General features: G+C 38.1%; 5 protein-coding genes across 6 annotated transcripts; 3 read left to right on the top strand and 2 right to left on the bottom strand.

Annotated features, from left to right (window-relative positions):
- The first annotated feature begins 249 nt into the window (after positions 1-249).
- LOC140780944 (uncharacterized) lies at positions 250-5,811 on the top strand. Of its 2 annotated transcripts, XM_073126670.1 has the most exons (4): positions 250-612; positions 1,121-3,973; positions 4,183-5,199; positions 5,313-5,811. In XM_073126670.1, the coding sequence occupies exons 1-2, from the start codon at positions 554-556 to the stop codon at positions 2,445-2,447; spliced, it is 1,386 nt and encodes a 461-aa protein (XP_072982771.1). In that variant the 5' UTR covers positions 250-553; the 3' UTR covers positions 2,448-3,973; positions 4,183-5,199; positions 5,313-5,811. The 2 variants fall into 2 exon arrangements, with proteins under 2 accessions (XP_072982771.1, XP_072982772.1); XM_073126671.1 differs by lacking the exons at positions 4,183-5,199; positions 5,313-5,811 and having other exon boundaries at positions 1,121-1,808; positions 1,883-2,056.
- LOC140780943 (uncharacterized) lies at positions 4,027-5,811 on the top strand. Its single transcript, XM_073126669.1, has one exon. The coding sequence runs from the start codon at positions 4,184-4,186 to the stop codon at positions 5,720-5,722; it is 1,539 nt and encodes a 512-aa protein (XP_072982770.1). The 5' UTR covers positions 4,027-4,183; the 3' UTR covers positions 5,723-5,811.
- A 4,146-nt stretch (positions 5,812-9,957) lies between these two features.
- On the top strand, positions 9,958-10,761 carry LOC140782935 (wound-induced protein 1). Its single transcript, XM_073129825.1, has one exon. It carries the CDS (start codon positions 10,217-10,219, stop codon positions 10,580-10,582), a length of 366 nt encoding a protein of 121 aa, XP_072985926.1. The 5' UTR covers positions 9,958-10,216; the 3' UTR covers positions 10,583-10,761.
- Positions 10,762-17,227: 6,466 nt separating this feature from the next.
- On the bottom strand, positions 17,228-18,592 carry LOC140782074 (sex determination protein tasselseed-2). The gene is made up of 2 exons (XM_073128436.1): positions 18,393-18,592; positions 17,228-18,165 (listed from the first exon to the last, which is right to left on the bottom strand). Exons 1-2 carry the CDS (start codon positions 18,476-18,478, stop codon positions 17,334-17,336), a joined length of 918 nt encoding a protein of 305 aa, XP_072984537.1. The 5' UTR covers positions 18,479-18,592; the 3' UTR covers positions 17,228-17,333.
- A 2,721-nt stretch (positions 18,593-21,313) lies between these two features.
- Positions 21,314-26,494, bottom strand: LOC140782073 (uncharacterized). The gene is made up of 3 exons (XM_073128435.1): positions 24,820-26,494; positions 23,741-23,818; positions 21,314-21,683 (listed from the first exon to the last, which is right to left on the bottom strand). The coding sequence occupies exons 1-3, from the start codon at positions 26,432-26,434 to the stop codon at positions 21,580-21,582; spliced, it is 1,797 nt and encodes a 598-aa protein (XP_072984536.1). The 5' UTR covers positions 26,435-26,494; the 3' UTR covers positions 21,314-21,579.
- Positions 26,495-26,576: the final 82 nt, after the last annotated feature.

The raw sequence follows: 26,576 nt of genomic DNA, 5'->3' as shown, positions 1-26,576 counted from the left end.
TGTGCTCCTTTCAACTTTCTGGACTTGATTAAATCAAAATTTCTTTCTCTTTTCTTTTGATAATGCATCAAATCAAGAATTTGGAATAAGAGATGGCTATTTCCATTTCCATGTCAAATAATTGCAAATTTATACAACAACACTGATGCTGGTATTTTAACCTATTTTATTTCTTGTTCAACAAATAAGCTATTTCATACCTTCTACTTTTGTTAAGTTGGGATCCTATTCCCTTGGTGAGACCTTCTACTTCGGGAATCTGATATCTGAGATGGATTCTACAATGCCTACAATTCCAAATGAAACTGCAGGCCGGCTTCTCTCTTCTTGGACAGACCTTCTACTTTGGAGCATCTCCTGAGCTGGCCGTTGATATCTTTTTTTATCTATTTAAATTTTTGGTCAATTCTCAATGTCTTCTCTTCTCCAGCTCCTTGCACCTTCCATTGACTTGATTAAAATATAGAGGAAACCTGCAACATTCTGTTGCAATATTAGATGATAATTTGTTTCTGTTTTTATCTCTGTTACCTTCTCACAGACAGATCAGAAGATGGACAGGAAGCATGCTGACTTCTCTAATGGGATCTCTTTAGCTTCCCCTCTTCCCTGGTATTCTTCTCTTGTTGATATATTACGAAGCTGGTTTTCATGATTCCTACCATTGCCTTCCATTATGCGTCAAATAGATCATAAAACATATTGCGATGGCCTTGCAAAGATCTGTTGAAAACCTGATGCAAAACAGGAATCTTTGTTTTCTTAGCAACTTTAAGTTACTAATTTGCTGTTTTGTAAACCACTGGTTCAATTAGATATCTATGAGTTTTTTTTTGTGCCATGTTACCCTCATGTTCTGCTCTCCTGCGGCAACAATTATACTGACAAATAGCACTAGGAAATGAGTATATCAGACGTGTAAATTCTTATGCTTGTATCTGCTTTGGAGAAATTGATGAATAGTCACAAACAAGAATCTCAACCAATTTTCTCTTGATTTGTCCTTTGAATATAAATTATTTTCTTGGAATTGGAAAAGTATGGATAGAAGATAGGAGGATATACTTGCAGATTCTGCTCCTGATGGCTCTCAACAGCATTTTCATATCCATTTTATCAGGAAAATCAACTTGCCATCTCTGACGACTAGCTTGAAGGAATGGCTAAAACATCCAGCAAATATTGCTATCCTTGTTTGGTCAGTCTGTGTTTCTATTTCTTCTTCAATGCTTGGCCTACTCGTATTAGGAGTATTAGATCATGCATTTCCTTCAAGACCGTCGAGAAATCAATGGATTGAAATAAACAACCAAGTCCTCAATGCACTCTTCACGCTCATGAGCCTCTACCAACATCCGCATCTTTTTTATCACCTTGTTCTGCTATGCAGATGGAGATCAGAAGATATTAGAGAACTCAGAAATGTATACAGCACGAATGGAGCTTACCGGCCTTATGAGTGGACTCATATGATGGTGGTTATCACACTCCTCCACATTACTTGTTTTTCTCAGTATGTCATGTGTGGCCTCTTCTGGGGATATACAAGCTCAAGTCGACCTGAATTTGCTGAGGATTTTTTCTTTGTTATTGGGACTGCAGCACCAATCTTTGCTGGTGTCTATACTCTTTACAGTCCTCTTGGGAGGGAGCACAATTCTGAGACAGATGAAGAATCGCAGAGTCAGATATCTGGTGCTGACATAGAGCAGTCAAGTAATGTCGAGGTCAAATTAAGTAAGCAAAGGATTGCAGTAAGCAAACAGGAGTGGGCAGGGGGACTCTTTGATTGCAGAAATGATTTAACAGTATGCTTACTTTCATTCTTCTGTACTTTTTGTATCTTTGGATGGAACATGGAAAGACTTAAGTTTGGAAACAGGTATGTTCATATTGTGACATTCATCCTCCTATGTTTCGCGCCTTTCTGGATTTTTAACATCTCAGCCCTCAACATTCAAGACAAAGTTATTGGAGACATGATAGGGATTGCCGGGATAGTGCTCTGTGCATTTGGTTTGTTATATGGCGGCTTCTGGAGGATCCAGTTGAGGAATAGATATAAACTTCCTGGAAGTACCATTTGCTGTGGATCTACTTCCCTTACTGATTACATCCAGTGGATGTTCTGTTGGCCTTGTTCTTTGGCCCAGGAGGTACGCACTGGAAATGTTTATAACATTGAGGATGACAGCGCGAGTGGTGAAGAAAGCAATCCTTTCCTGCAACCTCTTCCTCGAGAGGGTGGATGGAATACTTCTGGCCAATTCGGTCGTAATGCTTCACTTGCTATCTCCTATGCAATTGAGTTGCCAAATTATTCGGCAACACAAGAAGGCTGTACTAATCAAGATGAGTACTTGCATATGGTGCAAGTAGACTCAGCTGTTTCAGCTCCTGGTGAAACAATGAGACCGCCTGTTCTACCATCTATGCAGTCAGAATAAAGAGTTGATGGTATGTTAATCCTCACCACAGACAGATGATGACCAACCAGGTTCAGTTCAACTATCTGAAAGTAGAATTTTCTGGAGAACATAGTGTTGCACCATGCAAATCTTTCCGTGAGATCATTAAATTTTGCGGTTTAGACAGGCAAAGCGGCTCTCTTCTAAGTTTTAGAAGTACCTTAACATTGACAAAATTCAAGACAAACTTAACAACTATTTGGCGTCTAAGACAGCAAAGTGTCAAAAACTATTCTGGACCTTCAACTTGTGGTTTGAGTCTTTCAGAGATTATAAAACACAGATAGTTTTTAAGGTGTTAATAATATGTTGGTAGAAACTAAATATGCATCTTCATGTTCTTTCCCCACTATTGCTGATAACGCTGTTTCATTGATTGAAGTGTCTATCTGGAACCCTTGAATTTGAGTATAATTCAAATATTCAGCACAGACCACGTTATCTAATTGAGCTATACTTCATCCACATGTTGTTTCAATCCATTCATGCTGCAGAACAGTCCCCTGTTCAGCAGAGATGTTTGCAGAGAAAAGTTGAGACGAGTATAGAGATGCTGATATCCACTCCATTTTCACCTTATTAGATAAACCACCAAGTTTGAGCTGCAAAGTCTAATAAATTCCCTAGCTACTTTATTCTAGAAGCAAAGAAGGGGATGAACTTTTTTCCAAAGAATTTAGCTTATGCGAGTCAACAAAATGAGGCTTGTCATGCTTTTAACTCCATTCAGAAATCTGTTCATTTCTATCAACAAGTCAAGCTTGATCTTGGGAGTAGATTCTATCAGCAGGCACAGTTTGAGCTGCTTCTGGTACATGCAAAGCCCAACAACGAAGGTAATATTATTACATGATGGACTTTTGAGAACTACTCCATTGTCCAATTTCTCGTTCTACCACCGACTCTGATTGAGATGTCAAACGGTGACAAAAATGAAGTCCACACGCACCAAAATGATGACGACTCCATGACGACGATCCCTATAAGCCATTGAAGACATGGGACAAAGTTATGGCGTGAAAGCTAGGATATTGTATTCTCTCAATATTTAAACGTTTTGAATCCAAAAACAAATAGAGAATTAAATTTCCCCTACGTTGCTTCCAACTCTTGTTGGGTATATAACTAAAGTTGATGACATTTTTAAGTATATTTATAGCTCTCCATTATACCATGTCATCACTGTCTAAATCACAACGCAACCCAAAAAACCTTTAATCTTATTTGTTTATTTATTTGAAATATTTATCAAAATTGAAAGATACTTCCTAATCTCCCCATGTTTGTTGTGGGGAAAAATATATATGATTTTGGCTAAGCCCTGAAAAATATAATTGTTGAATAAGAAACAAAAGATAGATGATATAGAGACCGTGGAAAAGTAATAGTTTTCAAACTTCCGCGTTCAAGTTTCTTCTGCGATCGTCATCAGTGGAAATTAGGGGATAAACAGGTGGAAGCTTGAGAGGATAGGATTCAGAGCTTTTCTTCTCTCATTTCTTGAGGTATGAAACCAACTTCCCTTAATTAAATTACTACATTTCTTTATTCTTTTGCACAATTAAGTTCAGTTCATGTAGTCTCTGCAGAAATATATATAAAAGAAATTTGTCTTAGGATGTTGAATTGTTTCCTAATTTTGCATATGATATTGTGATCATCATGTAGTAATGCTGAGAATATCTTGCTTCATATATATTGATATTTAACGCAGTATGGTTCCAATTGAGAATGGAGAAGAAATCCAAGGAGATGTAGAAATTGGAATTACTGGTGAAAAGATGAGACTGATGGATTATATTCCTATCTACATTCCAACAGTAGAGAAAGGACTGATGAGCCAGAGTCACCATGAGAAAAGATTTCTAGACTTCCTAAGAGCCCATCCACCTAAAGATTGGTTTCTGAAGTCTGGCTTTGTTAGTAAATTCTCTCCTTTCTCCTTGCGAGGCGATGGAAGCCGACGCTTTCGGGTGCCATTTGTTCGAAGAATTAATTGGAGATCTTTGATCAATTCCTTCAAGAACTGGATCAAGAACCCAGCAAACGTTGCTGTTTTCATTTGGATAATCTTTGTCATAGTAGGCCTCCTCTTGCTCTTTCTAGTCATGACTGGAATACTCAACCGAGCGATACCGAGCAGCTCACGGAGAAAGAAATGGACAGAAATCATCAACCAGATTCTAAATGCCCTCTTCACAATCATGTGTCTATATCAGCATCCAAAATTCTTCCACCACTTAGCACTTCTACTCCGATGGCGGCCAAGCGACAGAGAAGAGGTAAGGAAAGTCTACTCCAAAGACACAGATCCTCGTCCTCATGAGAGGGCTCATATGATGGTTGTGGTACTCCTCCTCCACCTCACTTGCTTCGCGCAATACATTTGTTGTGGTCTTTTCTGGGGATACAAGAGAAGTACGCGGCCGGATTGGGCTCTGAATTTATGCTACGGTATTGGCATTGTAGCTCCAATTATCGCCGGTGCATACACTGCTTATAGTCCATTAGGAAGAAGGTCCGATCAATCTGAAACAGAAGTAGAATCGCAGCATCAGGATCAATCTGAAGTGAAAGTATACAACAACAGAAGAGTAGTAGTAGTTACAAGTCCAGAATGGATAGGAGGACTGTTCGATTGCTGGGATGATAAAACTGTTTGTTGCCTCTCCTCATTGTGCACCTTTTGTGTCTTTGGATGGAACATGGAAAGGCTTGGATTTGGCAACATGTATGTCCACATCTTCACCTTCATATTACTATGCCTTGCTCCGTTCTTGATCTTTAACATCACAGCACTTAACATTGATGACTCCACAATACAATTGATTGTGGCGATCACAGGGACATTGCTGGGTGTGTCTGGATTACTCTATGGAGGGTTTTGGAGGATTCAAATGAGAAAAAGATTCAAACTCCCGCCAAGTTATTATTGCTGTGGCTATCCATTTATGACTGACTGTGTGAAGTGGTTGTTTTGCTGGTCATGTTCGTTAGCTCAGGAGGTGAGGACTGGAAATTTCTATGATGTAGAGGATGATAGCTTTTATAGGAAGGTGGCTGACAACGACGAAGGCCGGCCGGTGTTGGTTCAGTTGACACGGGAGGCCAGAAGCTACTCGTGTCCATCTCAACTTGGGCATGATCTGATAAGCTCTGAATTCTCTATTGCCCTTGAGAGGTCGTCCACAATTGTAGGATCTAACGCAATGAGACCACCTCTTCCACTTGTAATACATAATATATATACATGATACTGAAGGTTTTGTACTGCAAGATTTTTGTAATCTTTGATGAAATGTACTTGGAGACGGTGCTTCTAGTACATCGGCAATTTGGGCTACGTCGGCCTTTCCCTTGCTTGGATTGGAACGAACAGTAGTAGAACTCATAAAGCCCTAAACATGGCCCAGAAAGAACAAATAAGGTCCAATCTTGCATTTACCTCTAGACATATGATGGAAATAATAAGTCAGTTTTGGCGAGGACGATGTCCGTGGAATTTTGGTGTCATTTGCTCATGAAATACATGCTTAATTGAAATCTGTAAGCAGTAGGTATAGGGGTTAACACACCCATGTAATCTAATAAACAATTAAGATGAATGACCTCATTAGTAGTTATATGAACATAGCAGTATAACACAACGAATGCGACAAATACAAAATGAAGGAACAAATACGGTATATAAACTGTGTCAGACAACAAGTCACTACCAAGAAAAGCATTCTTCATGTTAATTATTATCTTTCTTTATATCTTATATTAGACTCAGCATCCTAATTGGCCTATCTAATACAATTCATAGTCGGCAATAATATAAAGAGACAACGACTAAAGACGCAAAGATGACAAACAAATCGCCCTCATTTCACACACACAAAAAGAAATTGGATTCCGAGTTACTTGGTTTGTGTTGTATTTCCCAGCCCAAAAGCATCTCCAACGTCTTGAGTTGTCATTAACCATCAATCCACCTATTGCTGACTCGACCCACACTCCACTTACTCCTACTAAGAACTATTAAGTAGTAATCCACGATTGAAATAGTAAAGATGCAATCGTAGTGAAGAAAGGCAGCAAATTAATGAATTTTACATAAATTAATATGAAGTCTGTGTGGTATGGGAACCTAGTTAATGCTTATAGTTTTAAGTCAATTACTTAACTAGTGTAAGGATAAGGTTTATATCTTACATCAAAATAACATTACTCTCAATGTCGGATATAGACTTGAGCCTATGCCATGTAAGTAGTTTGTGGATGTAAATATGACAATCCTCTTATCTTCTCAATCTCTCTGTGAAGCTTGTACGTATCTTTTGCACTATTTTTATAATTTCAGTCATTATATATCTCCATCTTGTACACGTAATTTCTGACTTAGTAAATGGTTATCCATTGCTTACTCCATTATATATATATATATATATATATATATATATATATATATATATTAAAAGTCTAGATGCAAAAGCTTAGCAGCTATGAAAGCTAATATAGCCAAAAACTGCCTAACAACTTGTGAGAATATATGTTATTATCTACTCCATTAATTTCTTTTCAAAAAACATATAAAAAAATATCCTATATTTTTATTATTATTTATAAGTAAAATACATGATAAATATTGATATGGTAGAATGTGAATAATAATAAAGGCAAAAATATACTGTTTTTAATCAATTTTTTATTTATCCTTTTTGGTAAAACTCTCTTTAATGTATATCTACTCTAGAGAGAGTAGTATATATTGATGCCTTGCCTTCTAAATCTATTTTAATGAGAGCACTGTACTCCATTAATGTTTTTAATATCTACTCTAATAAAGCCAAATCCTTCTAAGCACCAAGTCTATTTTAATGAGACCCAAGATTTCTGGTAAGTTCCTTAGCTCTATTAGTGATATTAAATTACATGGGAACTTATGTTTGAGGTTATCTGGAGGCCCACGCAAATATAAAAACCAAGGTCCCACAGCCAACTATTGGACCATATTGGTAGTGGCGTCTAGTCATCCAATATCATAAATGTGTTTGATTAATGACCATGAAAAATTGACATCCTCATCCTGTACAAATCTTCCTAACGTCTAGAAGAATCCACTAAAGTCCTACTGAGTAGCCAAAAAAAAAAAAACAAAAAAAATCTTTAGGAAAATTTTCTCTAATAAAAGGCGTGTGATCTTCAAATGCAAATGGTGGTGGGATATCATTTCTCCACTACTCTAAGCAGCAGCACTATATCTTTTTATTTTTATTTTTTATTATTTATAAGTCCAAAGACTAAATATGGGCTGGATAAAGAACTAACCTTCCATAGATACAGCGAACTAAACGTCACTGAGACCTACTCCAAGCCGTCGTGCTGCTAACTGTTCCTCTAAGCTAACTGTATTGTTGAGCCATAAATCGAATCGAACTAAGTCACCAAACCACCAAATAATTTTTTTTAAATATTATTTGATATTGGAGTCGAACTCATAACCACCTTGGACATGGGAAAAGTACCTACCAGCTCTACTAGAGTTGGTTCGTAGCAGCAACACTATGACAAATATTTTACCTTTTCAGTTATAACTATCAAGTGAATAAGATGAGGTGAAAAGTAGGCAATAGGTTTTCCCAGCCTAGTTCTACTAGGATTAGGTCGCTCCTCGTCCCCTCTTTCTAGATGGCTTACTCTGGCATCGACAATCTCTCCACTCCTTTTCCTAGCCTAGTGACTCGGAGAAGGGAGAGATTTTTCTTCCATTTTGGGTCTTCTTCACTCTCCTTATTTTTTTTTTTATCTTTTATGTCTTCTTTATTCTTTTCTCTTCTTTTGTTTGGATTCTTCTCCCCTCCTCCAGATACATAGGATGAACATACTCTACCACTTTCTCCTCCTCCCCATGTCTGACCGACTCTATGCCGAGAGACCCAACTGCATCGCCCCTTCCTTTTTCTTCCTATAGACAGGTCAACTACGAAGCGCTCTCCTTTAACCCTATTGTATCTCTGCTCTTCCACAGCCTTAGTTTCTCCTTTCACAGTTTGGCCACCTCCCCATTGTTGCCCCACTCCTCCCCTCATCACCTCTAGACGTTTCTTAGCTAAGCTAGACCCTTTTTTTCCCATGTCGTCGGCTCACTTTTTTGCTTTGCTGCTATTGCTTCCCTGTGCTGCAACCTCATTGTGCAACATTGTCGCAATCGCCACAGCATCTCCCTGTGCCACCATGTTTGCCTACGCCGCCTGCATCCTTGCCACCCACATCTTTGGTCATTCTACAGTCGCTGCCTCCTTGTGTCTCCCTATCGTTGCCACTTCTCTGTCGTCGCCTCCTTATGCAACCACCTCTTTGCTGCCACCGTGTCCTCGCATCACCTTGCACCACTTCGCCTTTATGTCCATTCCATTGCCCTTTGGCTTGGTAGGGCCTTTTGGGGATGGTGGAGTGCCTTTGTCAATTGTTATCCTCTTTGTTTCGCAGGTTATCGTTCTTCAATTATTGTTATCACATCGCCCCCTCATCCTTCTACTTCCCTAGCATGGTTGCAAGCCATGTTGTAGGTGCCTCAGTTAGCCCTAAGCATTTAGATATTGTTCTTTTGTGTTCAAGCCTTGCTGTAGGATTATGGTCTTAGGGTTTCGGGGTTTTTTTTTTTAAATCTTAATTGGAGAGCTCTCATTGTTCCTTCATTTGATGATCCATGACGAAACATATTAAGATGACTCAAGGTCCTCCGTTTTTGTGAATCTACTAGAGTCATGCCCCATTTTTATTTTCCTTGTATACCCACGGGCTTGATATCCAGTTTTATCTTGTAAGCTAAGTGAAGAGTTATATTAAAGAACCATCACTCTATCCTCCTCCTTTTTGTGTATTAAGTTACATTGATGTATTCTTAATGGTCATTGAATTATTTAAACTTGGACTTTCCCTTTTGGAAAAAAAAAATATTAGGTGAAAAGTATACATCGAAATGTGTTGGGCACTAGAATTTAGATGGGCCAATAATACCCTAGCAATTATTTCATCCAAACCCATCCACATTTTGTCTGGTACCGTTACACCCATACATGAACACCTCGCCAAACTTGCTATACAAATGCGTCACACCCCAATCTCCACGTCTACACAACTGACAACACTGCTGCTCTCTTATCAGCCCCCCTCCCCTGTGTACATCGCCCCAGATACGAACTCCACCACATCGGGAAAAATTAAAATTAAAATTAAAATTAAAATTAAAATAAAAAAACGAAACTAAAATTAAGATAAAATTTTCAAATCAAGGCTCCTTTTTGTCGATAGTGATGACTTGGCATGAAACACTAGAGAGTGGTTTACACGCTAATTTGCACGATCATTAAGGTAAAGTTACTTCGTGGGGGCCCACCGTAAAAATTGCCGACCTCTTGGTTGGGCGGGGCCCACTTCGCACCTTCCTCCCACTTTCCAACCTCTATATAAAGGAGACCAATGTTTTGCTCTTCCCTTCTAATCTTGCTATTTCAATCCCTTTTCGCAATCCTTCTTATTCTTTTAAAAAAGAATTAATTCCAAGGAAAAGAGCCTAAGAGGGGCTCGAATAGGAGCTGGCTAACGAAGCAGGGAAAATACTGGAGACAGAGGAGGAGCGGAACAAGTGGGTGGTGCTCGAACTCTATGACGCCTTGAAGCACCGGGACGTGAGAACCGTACACCGTCTCTTGACCCCCGACATCGAGTGGTGGTTCCATGGGCCCCCAACCCACCAGCATATGATGCGCCTCCTCACCGGCGCATCATCCGACGACGCCTTCGACTTCGTACCCAGATCCGTCGCCGCCTTCGGCTCCACCGTGCTGGCCGACGGGACCGACCCTACCCGCTCGCTCTATTGGGTCCACGCCTGGACCGTGGGGCCCGATGGGGTGATAACACAGGTCAGGGAGTACTTCAACACCGCCCTCACCGTCACCCGCTTCGGTTACTCCTCCGACGTGTCCTCCCCGGCTTCCTCTTCTCCTCCTCCGACGTCGTCGTCCAAGAAGGGTTCACCGTCGGCGCACTGCTGGCCCCTGTGGCAGAGCGATCTGCCCGAGACTCCCGGGAAGTCACTTCCCGGGCTTGTGCTCGCTATTTAGACTACTATATATCTCATATAAAAGAAGATAGTAGTTTGGTAGAATAAGTATTGGTACGATAATAAGGCTCTCCTACATCTTGTTCGTGTGTTTGGTCTAAAGCTGCGTTATAAGTCTAGATATTATGAGTATAAGTCCCTCTTATTATGTATATTATTCTGCTTTGGTTTGCAATAAAAGATGCTCTGTGTCGTTATTTGAAAAAAAAAAAAAAAAAAACTGAGGATACGATCTAACTCTAACCTCTGAACTCTGCGAAATATTCAGTTTCCCGGGTAGAATAAATTAGTATTGTGAGCATACGTGGGGCTCCTACAGACTTATCAGACAGCTAGTTTACACACGTGTACACGTATTTAGTGTTCAATAATTCCGTGGAATTATTGGTGGTTGTGCCTGCCTGCCATGGTACCTGCTGTCGCTTTGACGAATTATATATATATACATACATATATTACTGTCAAATATCTCACAATCTTTTTGACAAAATTACTAATCGATGGACCACTTCATCTTTTGAAATATATGATTGTGATTATTGATTAAGATTGGATTTATCGATAAAGATCCACTATAACCCCATATCCCAAATGACATCTAAGAGACAAAATAATGCCAAAGTCCTCGCTCGAATTTATTAATTTCATCTACTAGGAAAAGTCTAGATAGATATTGTCATATTGACCATGTATTCATATGCATCACATGCTTATGTACTGATAGTTACGATACTTAATTAGAGTGAATAAGATTTCTAAGAGCTATATATATATATATATATATATATATATCGTCGATAGCCTCATACTCCTTTGGGAACTCTACCAGGCAATTCCTTATAGTGCACAAAAGTTAGCGTATATGCTAAAAGTTATACAACTACTTAGCCTATTGATCACTTGTCTCACATCTCTGATAAGAAGATGCCAAGAATAATGATAAGCACCACTGCTTGGATAGCGAATTGGGTGGATTAGTGGAGGAATCAATAAAATTGTTGAGAAAAGGGAGCGCTGACGTGACACAAACAATGGTGAAAGCTCCAAGTTGTCAACTAAAATTCATGACAAAAGAGTTTATTCGTTGAGCTTTTTTATAAAAAAAAAATATTTCTCCCTAGTAAAGGACCTATATTCTGCAACATATATAGCGCCTTAAAAATTCCATAAGGAATATATCTTTGATTTGATGCCATTTGAGGAACAATATTCATATATAATGACAGGCACTATTAAGCCTGTGGGGAGAATAAACAACAAGAGGAGAGCCCGTATTCCATTAGTATATCCACAGACAAGAAATTAATTTGTTCCGTTTCTTAATCCTCTTATAGCAGCATGTCGTTATCTCCTAAACGATTGAATAAGCTCGTCGTTTCATAAGTTTATTGTGTAGGCCGGGAGAGGGGGGTGATTAGAAATGAAGGTAATTAAGAAAGAGACTTGGTTCGTAAGTTTATTGTATGATTGGTTAACCCACAATTTTGGCTGTCTTTCAGAACCTACCAACATCGCCACTGGTCACATCAAGAAATCATGCGATAAAAGCTACCCCAGACCTGCACGCAAACAATAATTTCATTTGAAGGAATACCATTATAAGTGATATGATGATCGCTTCACGTACCTATATCAATATACATCTTCTCATCTTAAGGAACCTATTTCACAATAATACATTGGTGGGCCTGGTCCGGCCCAATGTATATTATATGGCCAGGACTAACCCGGGAGACGAACGCCCCAAGTATCCCAGGGTTTGGCTCTGCCACACGTCCTCTGGGAGTCTCTGAGCCCATATTGGCCACCGAAGTGTTAATGTAATGATTCCACCTTCTATGGCCCATGCATGGACCCAATAGGTCTGCTCACCCTCCCACCCCTCGGGCTCCTCCGCCACTCTCCGCTGCACAAAACGGAACTCCGTCGGCCCCGGCGTCTCTCCCGTCAGTGGCCGCCGCATGTATTGGCACCGCCGCGGCCCGTGGAACCGCCAGTCGACGTCTCGCGCCAGGAGTCGCCGGTCGCTAATGAGTCGTACAAAGACTCCACTAGCTTATTATTTCCCTCATTCCTATAAGCAATGTTAATCACTATAATTGGGATAGTATAAGCTACTGAGTGGTGTGAGTGCATGGGTTATTAATATAGGTGCAGTCCAAACTGAGGATTTTATTTGGGGAATGCTCAAGAGGAGTTTTAGGTGCAATCCGATGGTGGAAGTTTTTGAAATGACAACTTTGCCCAAATAAAGTGTTGTTGGTGTTTGTAGACAAGTTTATTTGTGAAGTTGGGATGCTTCAGTAGCAACTCCTTTGGCTATTGATTCCATGAAACTATTTGTATACGTACGTACTACGAACAGTCCCCTATCTCATCTCATCTCAAGCTCTACTAAAATTCAAGTTCAAGTTATGCCACAAGAGACGGTCATCATCATCTTCTCAATTATTTGCAGGACTCCCAGAAGCATGAATATATCTCTGTAACTTTAGATAAAGTTTATCAGAGTCATCTCCTCGCCTCGATCAACTTAAATGCCACAGTGCAAAGTTTACATCATGAGCCTCTACATTTGATATAAAAACCAACTACTCAGGGGAACTCATTAAAGTTGCACGTTCACACTTGTGGCTCCAGTCTAAGTCCAGCTAATTTTGTCGGTCAACTTAACCTACAATAACTTGGATATATTATTATTAAGAGAGTGAGATGCGTGACCATAAAGGAAGGCCCTTGTTCTCTTAAAAGCTAATTGGGCTGACAATTGCTAGTGGAGCTGGCCCATAGAGTCCGTTTAGCTAAACGAGGAGTTTAGATCCACAAGATTAGAGGAAGCAATAAATTCTAATGCTTTAAGTACATGCTAAGTTACTATGGTATAAGTTTTATAAACTAAACTAGCGTCAATATTTTTGCCCATTTTAACCCTGATATCTTGGAAGTCTATATGTACGCATTAAAACGAGATAATTAAGGCCATGTTAGTCTTGCTACAGGCCAGCATAAAATTTTACAGGTGAGGCCAAAAGGTCTAGGAAGTACATCACATCACACTTTCATGTGGGTGCACCATTGTGCAACGCGGCTAGTTGTGCTTCAATCCTTAATTGATGATATTATTTTATAATAGATTGATTAGGATGTCGTGTGTTTATTAACCAGAATAAAAATATAATATATGAGAAAATAATAAAATATTTATTAAATTTTTTTTTATATATGTTTATATATACTTAATCTAATCAATATTTCTTGACAGAAGGCGTCACTGTAGATCTCTAGCTAGCCTTTTTGTCTGAGAATGATAGCAATAAGTTAAGCAAGAAATATGAAATTGAAAAGGGCAAGTAGACTTATTGTACTCTAATAATTAACTTTCTATATTAGGAGAGCATAAGAGTTTTGGTGGAGGTGAATCGGCCAACATAGCACAATAATATCCTTGGCCAGTAGGATTAGTTTTACTCGAACAACTTCCTTTTTAAGGGGTTATGTGAGCTCGTGGGAAGTTTTTTATTTATACAACATGCATAGATAATAGGATTAACTACTAATTACTCTATTAAATAGTTTTACCATCTCTATTTGATTTTTTTTACATTGATTTCAGAGAAATATATAGTACAGTTACGTAGTACAATTTGAATATGTATGTAATCGCGGATGTACGTCTCTCACTTCCCAATAATATTTATATCGGATGTGTTAATCTAACTGCAAGTAATTCCTTTCTTCTTCGTCTAAACATGACAATAGAATAGCTCGTTCATATCACTCTTTGACCTTGAACAGTTGAACCCTAGAGTTGAAAAGAGTGATCTTTGACCTTCCTTGAGATCTGTGCCCTCGTATTTAACTAACCCTAAATGCATGTTCCATTAAAGTAACTCAGATTGAGTTTGGCACTTTGTTAACTAAGATTATTCTCATAAATGTTTATTTTAGGACTCATGCCTACATCTCTTCTCTACAGCTCAGATATGAACGGAATCATCTCCAAGAGTATAGGAGTGTTATAATTCTGGCGTAGAATTTTTAAGTGCAGGATCCAATACATTATCTTCTCTCTTTCAAGAAGAAGTCGGTGATTTTAACAATGCTAGATCTAACAGTATGCAGACTGTGGTTGTTTGCGGAGTGCACACTTATAGGGATTCAGATACTGAGTTGTGAGAACAACTACCTCTTATTAGCTGTGGCTTTTGGCTTTTCTGAAATCCAACTGTACCTCGCAATTAGCTGTGTCCTGAGAACTACTATCTCTTATTCTATCTTACTGAGATGGCTAACAAGTGGCAGCAAGTTCTTTAACCTCTTGACTTTTTGAAATGGATGTGGATCTTTAATAATAAAAGTGGTCGTTGTTGAATGAGGAGTACTCTACGTAAATTCTTAAACTATTTAACAGATAATAATCTTTTACCTAAAGTTCATGGATATTAAAAATAATAGATACTATCATGAGGTTGAACTCGACCTCCACTTGATCAAAGGGCAGAAAAGATAAAAAAATTAGATCGAGAAAGGAAAAAAAAAAAAAACCATGCCAACTGACAAAGGTGATCATAAAGATTGGTAGTCGCAACTTTTATATATATTACTTAAAATTTTTAAGAAGGCAATAATGTTAATGAAGCTAAAAGGCGGTAGAAAAGACAATTGGATATGATTTTTTATGCAAGTAGTGGCAAATATTTATTTATTATGTTGAACTACTACGGACCTTTTTTAATGTAAAAGTTGGTAGTCTAACATAGCAATCAAAATATAACTTACACTACTGACTCTTCTAGGAACCTCAGTTTTCCTATGAAATACTTGTCAATGCACAACAATTTAGGTATTCTACTGCTACAGTAAAAATTATTTTCGATGTACAGCTGTTCAATGTTTTCTTCTAAACTACTACACCAGCAAAATCCTTGTCTTTGACGAGAATTCTTAGTGAATTAATTATTTTTTCAATACACTGAAAAATTATGGCAAGGAACTTTTGTCACCAATATTTCTATATAAAATATTTTCATAGAAAATTATTATACTAATATGCTATTGTTTTTTATTATTATATAAAAAAATTATTAAAATTTATGAGGAATTATCGTATGCTTCGGAGAATAGTAAAATAATTCAACTCATAAATTTTTTTCATATCTTTATGATCATATATTTTATCACCAAAATGAATAATACAAGTTAAAATTATAATAATCTTAACTTTTTATATATATATATATAATTTAGTCTATATTTTTCTCATCCAAGGTCCAATTACATCCAACCAGAGTTATTATATATCCAAAATTATACTTTGGTTACAATGTTATTTGATAAATAAATTATTAAATTAAAACACAATATTTTCTGAATAAGTCACTTTTCTGAAGAGCGAATTCTCAGCTGTTTAGGAAACCAATTAATTTATTAAGAATTTTTGATTGAGACAGCGATTTTATTATTATAGTAGTTTAACAGTATTGTAGTTTGGGAAATTATTTATCCTGTAGCAATAATTTAATTAAAAACTCATTAAAACTGGTCATAGTCATAGACTATAATATTTGGTTGAGAGAATTCTACTCTTAATCGTACGTAGTACTATTGCAGCTACCTTGCCTAGATCTATTATAAAGTTTATAATAAAGTTTGTTCTAGTGAGAGAAGAGGTGGGGTTTAGACATTAATTAGGAAGTCAAAAGTACTAAACCCTAGTAGTTTTATTTATTTTTCTTCAGCAATCTTTGACCCCACTGCTAGTTTACTACTTAAAACGTTATGCAGTCTAATATCATGACAGCTTGAACAAGTAGACAATTAAATCTAAAATTTCTCAACTTGTTTGCCTTCCTTTTCACCCATTAGCTCATGAGGTATTTCTTTTGCCATTAAACAGCTGCGTTTTTGCTGGCAAGTAGTCAAAGTAGTTCATATTAGTTGAAAACGTACTTTCTAAGATACCAAAATCATCAATAATTTTGATATTAAAAACTGTGAACGCCTCTTTGTAGCAGCTGAGGGATGAGTTCACATATATGAATGGATTATGACTTGGCTTATCCCCTGGCAGACTTCACTTTTGGAAGAAGCCAAATAACATATCCAATATATAGTATTTAATTATATAAGTCTTAGCTGAAAAAAATAGCATTAAAGTCTAAAATTTATAGTCAATGATCGATCGTCCTACGGCTTGTGTGAAGAGAGAGTATGACTGTGATGGGGGATTTGTGCTGATCGAATGGCTCATAATCACGGATTTTTCATCCGATCGATTCTCATTGATCATCGTAAAGTTTTAATGTAATCGGAAAATGTGGTCAAAATATTTTTCTTGTTGTTTAAGTATAGATTATTTGTACGAGCAAATGCATATGTTAGACGATTTTTAATACTTGGTTATAACCAATATGTGAACGAAATAATTTTCTAACGTAATTTTCTAAATCAATTTGGAAGAGGTATTTAAGTTAATTCAATTTTCTACTCAAAGTATCAATAATAGATTTATTAGATTAGTTTTAATTCGAATTTGGATCTATAATATTTTACTCAATGTATTAGGTTAGATCTCTTTGGGCGTATATTAAATATTATTATTTTTCAATAGTTAATAACACCCTCGAAAATTGAGATGGTAAGTACATCTGGGAAAATATGAAAGATATATATATATATATATCAAGAATTGCTCACAATCCAATGGGAAGAAGGAAAAAAAAGAGAGAACCGACAAGAGAGTAAAAGTGATTTCACAGGCCAATGAGGTTTCTTGAGGTGGTAACTCCTCCGTCAACCACCAAGTTATGGCCACTGACATACATTGCCTCGTCACTGACCAAGTAAACGATGGCCTCAGCCACGTCTCTGGCCCTCAAAGTTGCTCCTTTTAGCGTCCCCAATTCCCTCACCACCTCCTCCATCTTCTCCATCTCCTCCAACGTCGGGATCCCAAGCGGGGACATCTCCATGTCTTGCTCGTCCTCCTTCTCCCTCCATGCGTTGACCAGCATCGACGTGGCAACCCCGAAGGGGGACACGCAGTTGACCCGTATCCCGTGTTTCCCGAGCTCGCACGCGGTGTTCTTGGTCAGCCCCACCAGCGCGTGCTTCGAGGCTGTGTAGGCGTGAGGGCCGAGGCCGCCGGCCACGCCGGCGACGCTGGCCACAGACACGATGGTACCGGACCGGCGGGGCACCATGGCGCGGGCCGCGTGCTTCATGGCCAGCGCGGCGCCGCGGACGTTGACCGACATGACGCGGTCGAACTCGTCGGGGTCGAAGGACAGAATGCTCTTAGCGGCGGGGGTCTGGCGACCGAGGACGGCGGCGTTGCTGACTAGGATATCGAGGCGGCTGTGGCGGGCTAAGGTGCGGCACATCAGATGTTCGATGTCGGGCTCCTGAGAGACGTCGCAGTGGATGAAAGAGGCATGGGGACCGAGGGTGTCCGCCAGGGAGTCGCCCGCGGCGTCGTCGATGTCAGCGATCATGACCTTGGCGCCATGCCGCAGGAAGAGGCGGACGACCGCCTCGCCAATTCCACGGGCGCCACCGGTCACAATGGCCACCTTACCCTCTAGCCTACAAAATTGCATAAAAAGATTAAGTTTTAATGTATCATATCATATTTTCCTTCTCCCTAATGATCACCAATTACCATTTTGCTAGACATCAAAGGTACTACATTAGTTTCCCCGGAGAAACTACATTCAGAGATTCAAGATTAAAATAAAAAACAATATATAAAATTGGAATTCTATACTGTGTCTATAGATGATTGGAAAACAAGTACAAGAAAGGGATGTCACCTTTTGTGTAGGGGAGCATTTGTCTCCCAGGCCATAACAGGGATTCCTTGGTGGGAGTTCTCAGCCATCACTTCCACAAGGGACATAGTTTCTGATGGTGTGGAAAGGCAGGGGAATGAGAATGAGCTAAAATTGGGGGTACAAGGGTGACCACCAATGTTGCTGGAGGACTCCTCCTGATGAGAGGGTACTTGCAAGTCTGCAACGAAAGAGTCGCAGTTTACATCTATATATATATATAGCGGTTGCAGGATTTGAGAGTTTTCTACCCCTATTAAATACAAAAGGGGGTCCAGAATGGGGAGCTGTGGGCCTCCAGTTTACTTACAGAGTTGCTCTGTCCCTAAATCGCCAGATTTTCGGTGATTTCTATTTTATAAAAAGAAGGGAAATTTGTTCAGAATTACTTAAAATATGTCCTAAATTAGATTTATGCTTTGCATCTCACCCACTTCCAAGATATTGTCCTGGCATCGGTTCATAAAATGCCAGGTTTGTTTTTATACTAAGATATAATGTGTGTGCATCTTTCGTTTATAATTCTTGCTCTGGGAACTGGGAAGTATCATGACCACATTCAATCATCAAATACATATAATGTATGATGTATATCAACGGCCCCTAATATGGGCATTTATTTTTCAAAGAAAAGAATTGCATGTAGAGAGGAGTCTCTTCTCGGAAAGTTCCAAATCGCCCCAATCCCATCATCCCGTGCACATGAGGGTCACAATGCAATATAAGATAAGTGGAAAAAGGAAACGGAAATCAGAGTACCAACGTCACCCAGGATTCTCTTGTACTTTACCTTCTTTAAATATAGATGTATCGCCCAATCATCAACTCAGCTGGTGCTTTAATTAAAACCACCAACATTAATTAAAGTCATCCATTGGTGGATGGGAATAAGGCTCGGCGTCTTTTAATCCAGAGAAGGAAGGGTTGTTTACTGAGGAGATTTGTTTCTTAGCAGACCCATTTTTTTTTTATAAAAAAGAGAGAAGAGAATCCATTGTTGGATTCTGGAGATTTCAGTGCCATCTTTAGATAATTGTCCGAGACTATTCAAACTTCAAAGTTTGCTCCAAGGCTTAGAGTTGTTTGATTTTTTACTTCACACGAGTCAAAGTTTATCAACTTTGCCACTCAAGAAGTTTGAAGAGAAGAAACACACTATCAACTATAATCAAACGTTACGTCCCTGGCTCAACTATCTCCTTGACCATGAACTGGTCCTTAGTGGTGAATGGTCAAAAGAAAAAAACATCGAGATATTACCTAACTTATACCCGTTTAACCTAAAGACCAAGTCCTAAAGATCGCACAAAGTAGTATCCAAACAAATGTGTATAAGAGATTTGGACCTAACGAACCAGCTACCAACTGGATAACAAAACAACGTACAAGACTATATATTTCAAGTTCAAAACCAGACACTCATGGGGAAGGTTTCTTACCCACTTGTTAAAAGTTACCCATAATAAGACAACGAGGAGACCCTTCCGTGTCCCCACTTTTTGTTAGTGCAGGCAAATGCTAAGCTGTTTTGGGGTTGTAATGATCTTCATATTGTCAACAGTTGATATTCCTCTAATAGCATATGAAGCACATTGTCATAAACTATTGAAGGTACTCCTCTTTATTATTGCATTAATTAAAGAAATGAGGATTTCAGAATATATGAAGCATCAATCATGAACATTTTGTAATATTCCGTAAAGCATCGAGATCTTAAAGCTAGCAGTAGCTAAATACCAAATGGCATCATAAAATATGTGTGACCAATCGAATTGATAGACTATCCTCCAGTTGAACCATTTGCATGATCATGAAATGATAGATCCTTCTATATAAAAGATTTACAAGTGGGTAGGTTAGATAAACTCTACTCCTGATAAATAAACTAGGCTGGGCCATGGCAAATAAGAGCAACAACCCTGAACATGCTTCTCATACCAGAGGCTCTTATATTGATATTGCTTTGGAGTCTTCAATCCAAGTACAATCCTAGAAGGTGAAAAATATTTGAATGCAGCTTGTGGGGTGTAAAAGATATCAAGGGTTATATGACTACAGTAATGAGCATCAAATTCTACCCCTTATAAACCGCTAAAAAGTACACCTACGGGCAAGACTATCACTTGATTGCGAAAGGCAAACAAAATCTATTTGCCAATCTACTATCTACAAATTGTCACTCGATCACCAAGGTAATATCGAGAATAAATGAATAAACAATCGACATTTTTCAAGAAAAAAAAATGCCATAACTATTGACATTTATCACATAGAAGCCTCAATATACAAAATAATTATGGTCTCCCTTTTTCCATGACATATACGAGTCTATATTTGGATTCATACAAAAAAAGAAAAGGAAAGAAATAGAACAGCAGAAAATATAGCAAAAAGTAAATCCACTCGAACTCGGTACAACCCAAAAGTGGTCTTCAAGAAGTTTGATTGTATTTGAGACCATAACAAAATTTCAAAATCATGTCAAAGTACTTTAATTGAAGGACATTGAAACATTTAGATGCCCATATGTTTCGAAAAATACTAAAATGCTAACCAAAACTAATTAATCTCTCAGGTACGCACTTGGTTGGCCCCAAACCATACAATATAAGCGGTGATGTAAGGACATTGCCTGATGAAAGTTTTCGATCATCCAAACCAATTTGATTGGTTTACCTACATATAATAGCATCATAGATATCACCTATTTTGTACCCATGATGAATAAAATAGAAAGAAAAATATATTATTTATATTCAAATATCAACATATTATAAATACCATACTCATTAAAATGACAGATCTTTACTATTTTCAGTATTTTGTTGATGTCGGCTTAAAAATATAGTAGTCTGAAAGATACATAACTATATAAACAACTCAAACATCACTGCATAGAATAATTTGGTATGAACAGCTTAACCATGATTGAATTGTCAAATTGTTGGTCCCGGGAGTCATTTATTAACAGTTGAGCCTTAAAAAATTAGCCATAACACTAGCTATAATTCACTCCAATAACAGATACTAATATAGTTACAACTAAAGAACTGTCTTTCCCTTAGGATAGCTATCTTGTAACTTAGTGGTTTTACAGTTAGCAACTTTCTAGGAGAGGATCATGAGACAGGTAGTTTATTGATGACATACAGAAGCTCTACTTAATGATTTAGTCAAATGTTGGCTGGTGGAACAACTTAAATCTTCCCAATCTGAGGATAACCACAAGGCCTTCTGCACAGGGAACAAAGTTTTGACAGGTGGATGTCATTCCTGCAAATTTAGATCATCTTCAGGTCCTAAGAACTCCTAAAGTTCTTCATTCTTTTAAGCAAACTAAATGAAGACAGAGGAGGCTAGAACTTACCTGGAAAACAAACATGAGGTTCTCATCATTACATAGGTCAAATCAAGCTCCAGTAAGAACTTAAAGGGGTCACATCATTAGTGCTTATCCTAGAATCTTGTTGACGACAACAAACCTGCAGGCAACTTCCTCTCTAAAGAAAAAGAAGAGATTAATATAAGAAGACAATAACACAAAAGAAGTCTGATCGCTGATGATGAAATAATGGCACATTCACTAAACAAATCCATAGTATGTTTGACGCAAACAAAAAGCACAAATAACTCAGGAAACATTCATCACCAAAATAAAGGAATTTTGATGGTTTAACATTATGATCCATTAAGTGTGTTCCTGTTCAAAAGAGATTTTACATCATGAAAACAAACTCCATATCAGAAACTTACTGCCACCAGAAGTTTAACAGAGAATTCACTCGAAGGTGTGAGACATCCTACTCCTGGGACCTGATCATAACTTCCTAGTGTGGCCAAGCTAATCAATGGCATTTGATTAGACAATATTGGAGCATTCCCACAAAAGTTCACTATAGGTATAAAAGGATTAAAGGAGGAGATAGATTATAGTCGTTGATGTCGGAAACAGGTTTCATCTAGTCAAAAAGGCAAACACAATCTGATTTAGTACAACCTACTCCTGGGACCTGATCATAACTTCCTAGTGTGGCCAAGCTAATAAATGGCATTTGATTAGACAATGATGGAGCATTCCCACAAAAGTTCACTGTAGGTGTAAAAGGATTAAAGGAGGAGATAGATTGTAGTCGTTGATGTCGGAAACAGGTTTCATCCAATCAAAAAGGCAAACACAATCTGATTTAGTACACTGGCTACCAACTATACTACAAGGCCTCATTTACTTTGAGATTAAAGGAAAATCTAGAATAGCTATTCTAGATTCTCACTTCTAAAATTGTACTTCTTAGCTAGAGTAGTTTATTCTAATATTTATATGTAATCTGGAATAATGATGTAATAATTGTTTTTGATGTAGCATAAAGTTGAGATAAAGTACAAATAAGAAGAAATAAAAATTAAATCAAATGCCCTTGATTTGACATAAACTTAAATTAAAATGTTCTTATTTTTTATAAATATGCATTGCATACTTATAAGTATGCATTAAGATAAGTGGGTAGTAAGAGAGAGGAGATAGGTGAAAATTTTGAGTGAGAAAATCAGACAGAAAAATTAAACAGGAAATTTTGATTTGTGGAATTAGATTGGTGGGTAGTAGGAGGAGAGGAGAGAGAATTTTTTAAATAATTTTGATCAAAGCATGGGTAAAATTGTCAAATTTTTTGAATAGTATTTTTAATCTATAGTAGAGATAATCTGATGTTTCTTTTCTAATCTAGAGTAGTCCCCTAAGCTAGAATAGAAAAAAAGATAATCTTAAAGTAAACATGGGCTAAATGTTAATGTAGTCTAACTCTCATAACTTTCATGTCAGAACATGATGATCCTAACTGTTGAGAATGGATATAGTACTTTGAATGATAGACACTTGAAACAGTCAATTTCATGCAAGCAAGAAGCTCTCCTAGATGAGAAAACAAATTTAATTGGATAAATGAAGACATATGCTAGTGAAAATGGACAAGCAAGATTCTTATGAACTATCAGACACACAAGATTCTAGATCAAACTACACTATCTGAGACTGAAGAAGATACCACAAATTTAATATCAAGCTTTGTGTGAGCTGAAGTTATTCGCAACTCATGAATATGGATGTATGTAACTATAGCAGAACATTAATTGGTCGATTAACATATATGCAGAAAAAGCATGACGAAGAAGCAAACTTTAGACCTTTCAAGTAACACACTTTATGAGAGTTGATCCCTAGGTAGAAGTGGACTATGTGTTGAATATTGATGATGCATATAAAATAAATGAACTTCATCCACTACCAGTAGAATTTCCACAACAGAAAAATAAAGACAAAAAGTAACCATTACCTAGGTGTCCCTGCGGCAAGACTTGGGCAACGCCACCCAGCCTACAAAGCATCTGCTTTAGCTCTTGGCCTGCAATTTCTATGAGCAAATAATTTGTTTGCATTAGTATTTGAAGTTTTCAGACTACTGGTTATTAATGACTTAACATTTGAAATAGAAATACAGTCATGTACTTCTCATTTTTGGAAACAAAAGTAGACCTTTTCTTTCTATGAGTTTTTTATATTTCAAATCGTGGAGCGCTTAAGGACACACATAATGCCTAGGAACTAGTGGTCTCCTATCCATCCTTTCTCATCTAGACACTTCCCAAACATTAAAGAAAGATCAAGAAGGATAAGAGGAAAGAGAGAAAACTACTGTTTTAAGTTCAAATTTCAGATCATTCGTCTATCTTGCAACTTACATAAAAAATGAGTTCAAGTTATATGACAACGTTGACATAATCACCATTGATTCTGCAAATAATTAACAAAATCTCTAGTTAGAAATATATATATATAGTTGTATACCATTATCATCTAAATATTTTGAACAACAGATCAAAGATCATGTATGCTTGTGATTACTACAAAGCACATTTAGTCCTACCACATTATGGTTGGATACCAGATAGAAGAAAAACACAGAATGATACTACAGTAAGCACCTACACCTCTGCATATGAGATACGAGGGCTCCAACATGTACCATGCAGCCCATGCACACTATTTGTAGATAACCCTCAAGACATAATTTAGTAATTAAAAATTCGAATGTTCAAAATAGAGTCTTTCAATATGCCAGCTGAGGTTAAGGGTAGTAGGCAAGACTTGAAGGGTCTATCTAAATCTCACATATTCAACATCCTACATGTACATGTGTAGAAACTAGTCATACTCCAGGGCAGCCTCCTAAAATCAGTGACCAAAGACTTTACTCCATTTTCATTTTAATGAAGATTAAAGACAGATGGATCACTAAGAGAAAAGAAAATCAGCAAATTTTTTTTATGTCTAGCAGATATTAGATAGATTAGGGAATTGATAGTTACCACCACTAGACCAAGAAGAAGTGAATATATGCTCAAAAATGCCAACCATTAGCACGCCAATAGCTCTGTGAATTAGCAGTTACACGCGCATCTTTGATTTTCAGGAAAAGCTTGTATGCAGTCTCAACTTTATTCATCTCCAACAACTTACTGTTCAATTTGCTATACACAACTTTTCCAAGACAAAAGCCTTTATGAAGTGATTCCTCCACCACAAGCACAGCATTGTCAACCTTTCCTATATTACAAAGCCCATTGACAATGAACTCATAAACCTCCTTGTCAGAAGCAAAACCACTCTCTTGCATCTCCTCCCAAATCTTCAGCACCATCCCACTTTTACCAAACCTTGAAAGCCTCATTAACAAAAGCTTATATGCTTTTAAAGATATTTTGCACCCGGCTTTCCTACTCTTTTTATAAATAAGCATAGCAGCATGGGGAGGTCCAAAGCTACACAACGGCTCAATAAATGCAGTAATCATCCCTGTACTAGGTAAAATTCCTTGATCCAACATCTCATCAAACATTTCAAGAGCGTCTGCCACTCTTCGGACCTTTAGAAAAGCATTAATCAATTTGTCATATGTAGAAATATCTGGTGCAAAGTTATTTCTAGACATATTCTTATAATACTCAACGCATTTCTCTAACTCCCCAACCGAAATGAAATTAGAAATTACTGCATTGTAAGCCATGGTATTTGGAAGACAACCCTTCTCCTCCATCTTCTCAAAGACATTAGCAGCATCATCAATCCTTCCTAATCTTCCCAGTGCCTCAATAAGGTGACAAAAAGTAACACTATCAGGTTTCAATCCATCTTTCATCATCATTGTCCAGTAACTCTCTACTTTGTCGACTCTCCCGAATTTTGCCCACCCATCAATAACCACATTGTATGTCGCGCTGTCAAAAGGCAATTTTCCTCTCATTGTGTTAAATAAAGAGCTTGCTACCCCAACATGTGACCGACGGCAAAGACAATGTAAGAGTATATTGAATGACTCCAAATCACAGCTCGCCCCAATCTCGTCCAAACTTTTGAACAATTCAACCGCTTTGTAAACCTGGCGAGCTGCTACAAGACTATCAATTAAGAACTCCAAAGTCTTCGAATCTGGTTTTATCCCATCCTTCTTCATGCTTTGCAATACTTGATCGAAAAACCCAAAAAATTTCCTCCTTCCCAATGCCCTGAGCATCACATTGTAAATTTCAACACCATTTGCCATCTTTGGCTGCTCCACTGCCCAATTAAAGAAGGATACCATAGCCGCCCCGCCAAGATTTCCCTTGTTCACCACATCGGCGAATATCTCCGCCGTCAGATCGACGCCGACGGCGGTTAAAGCGGACTCGACGGCCGATTTTCCTCGAAGCTTCTGGAGGAAAACCCCTCGGAGCTTCTCGTCCGGAGTGAGGAGGCGATCGCCCACAGTCTTTATAGACGATTCTTTAGAAGGTTTTTCGGCAAAAGTGCGAGGGTTCAGGGGTTTGAGATCAATGGGAAGGAGATCGGAGAGCTCTTCGAGGACGAATTGCTCAGATATCGTGGTGGGTTCTTGCAAAGGATATGTGGATAGAAACCGATGGGAGAGGTGACGGGAGAGAGGGTAACTGCGAAGCCCTACAAACCGCAGTAGGGATCGAGACGCCATGAGAGGCAATGAGGACTGAAGAGAGCCCAGTTGGGTCCCAAGACTAAGAGACAGGGAAGAGCTTTCCCGTACGGTTGGATTTCCTTACAATAGGATTTATATTCGATCTCAACCGTCCGATTGTGTATTCCAGCGAGCCCAA

Source organism: Typha latifolia, chromosome 2 (genome assembly GCF_019914945.1).
Source record: "Typha latifolia isolate L0001 chromosome 2, TyphaL0001v2, whole genome shotgun sequence".
NCBI lineage: Eukaryota > Viridiplantae > Streptophyta > Magnoliopsida > Poales > Typhaceae > Typha > Typha latifolia.
Note: the sequence above shows the minus strand (reverse complement) of the source record. Positions and strands in the feature narration are given on the sequence as shown.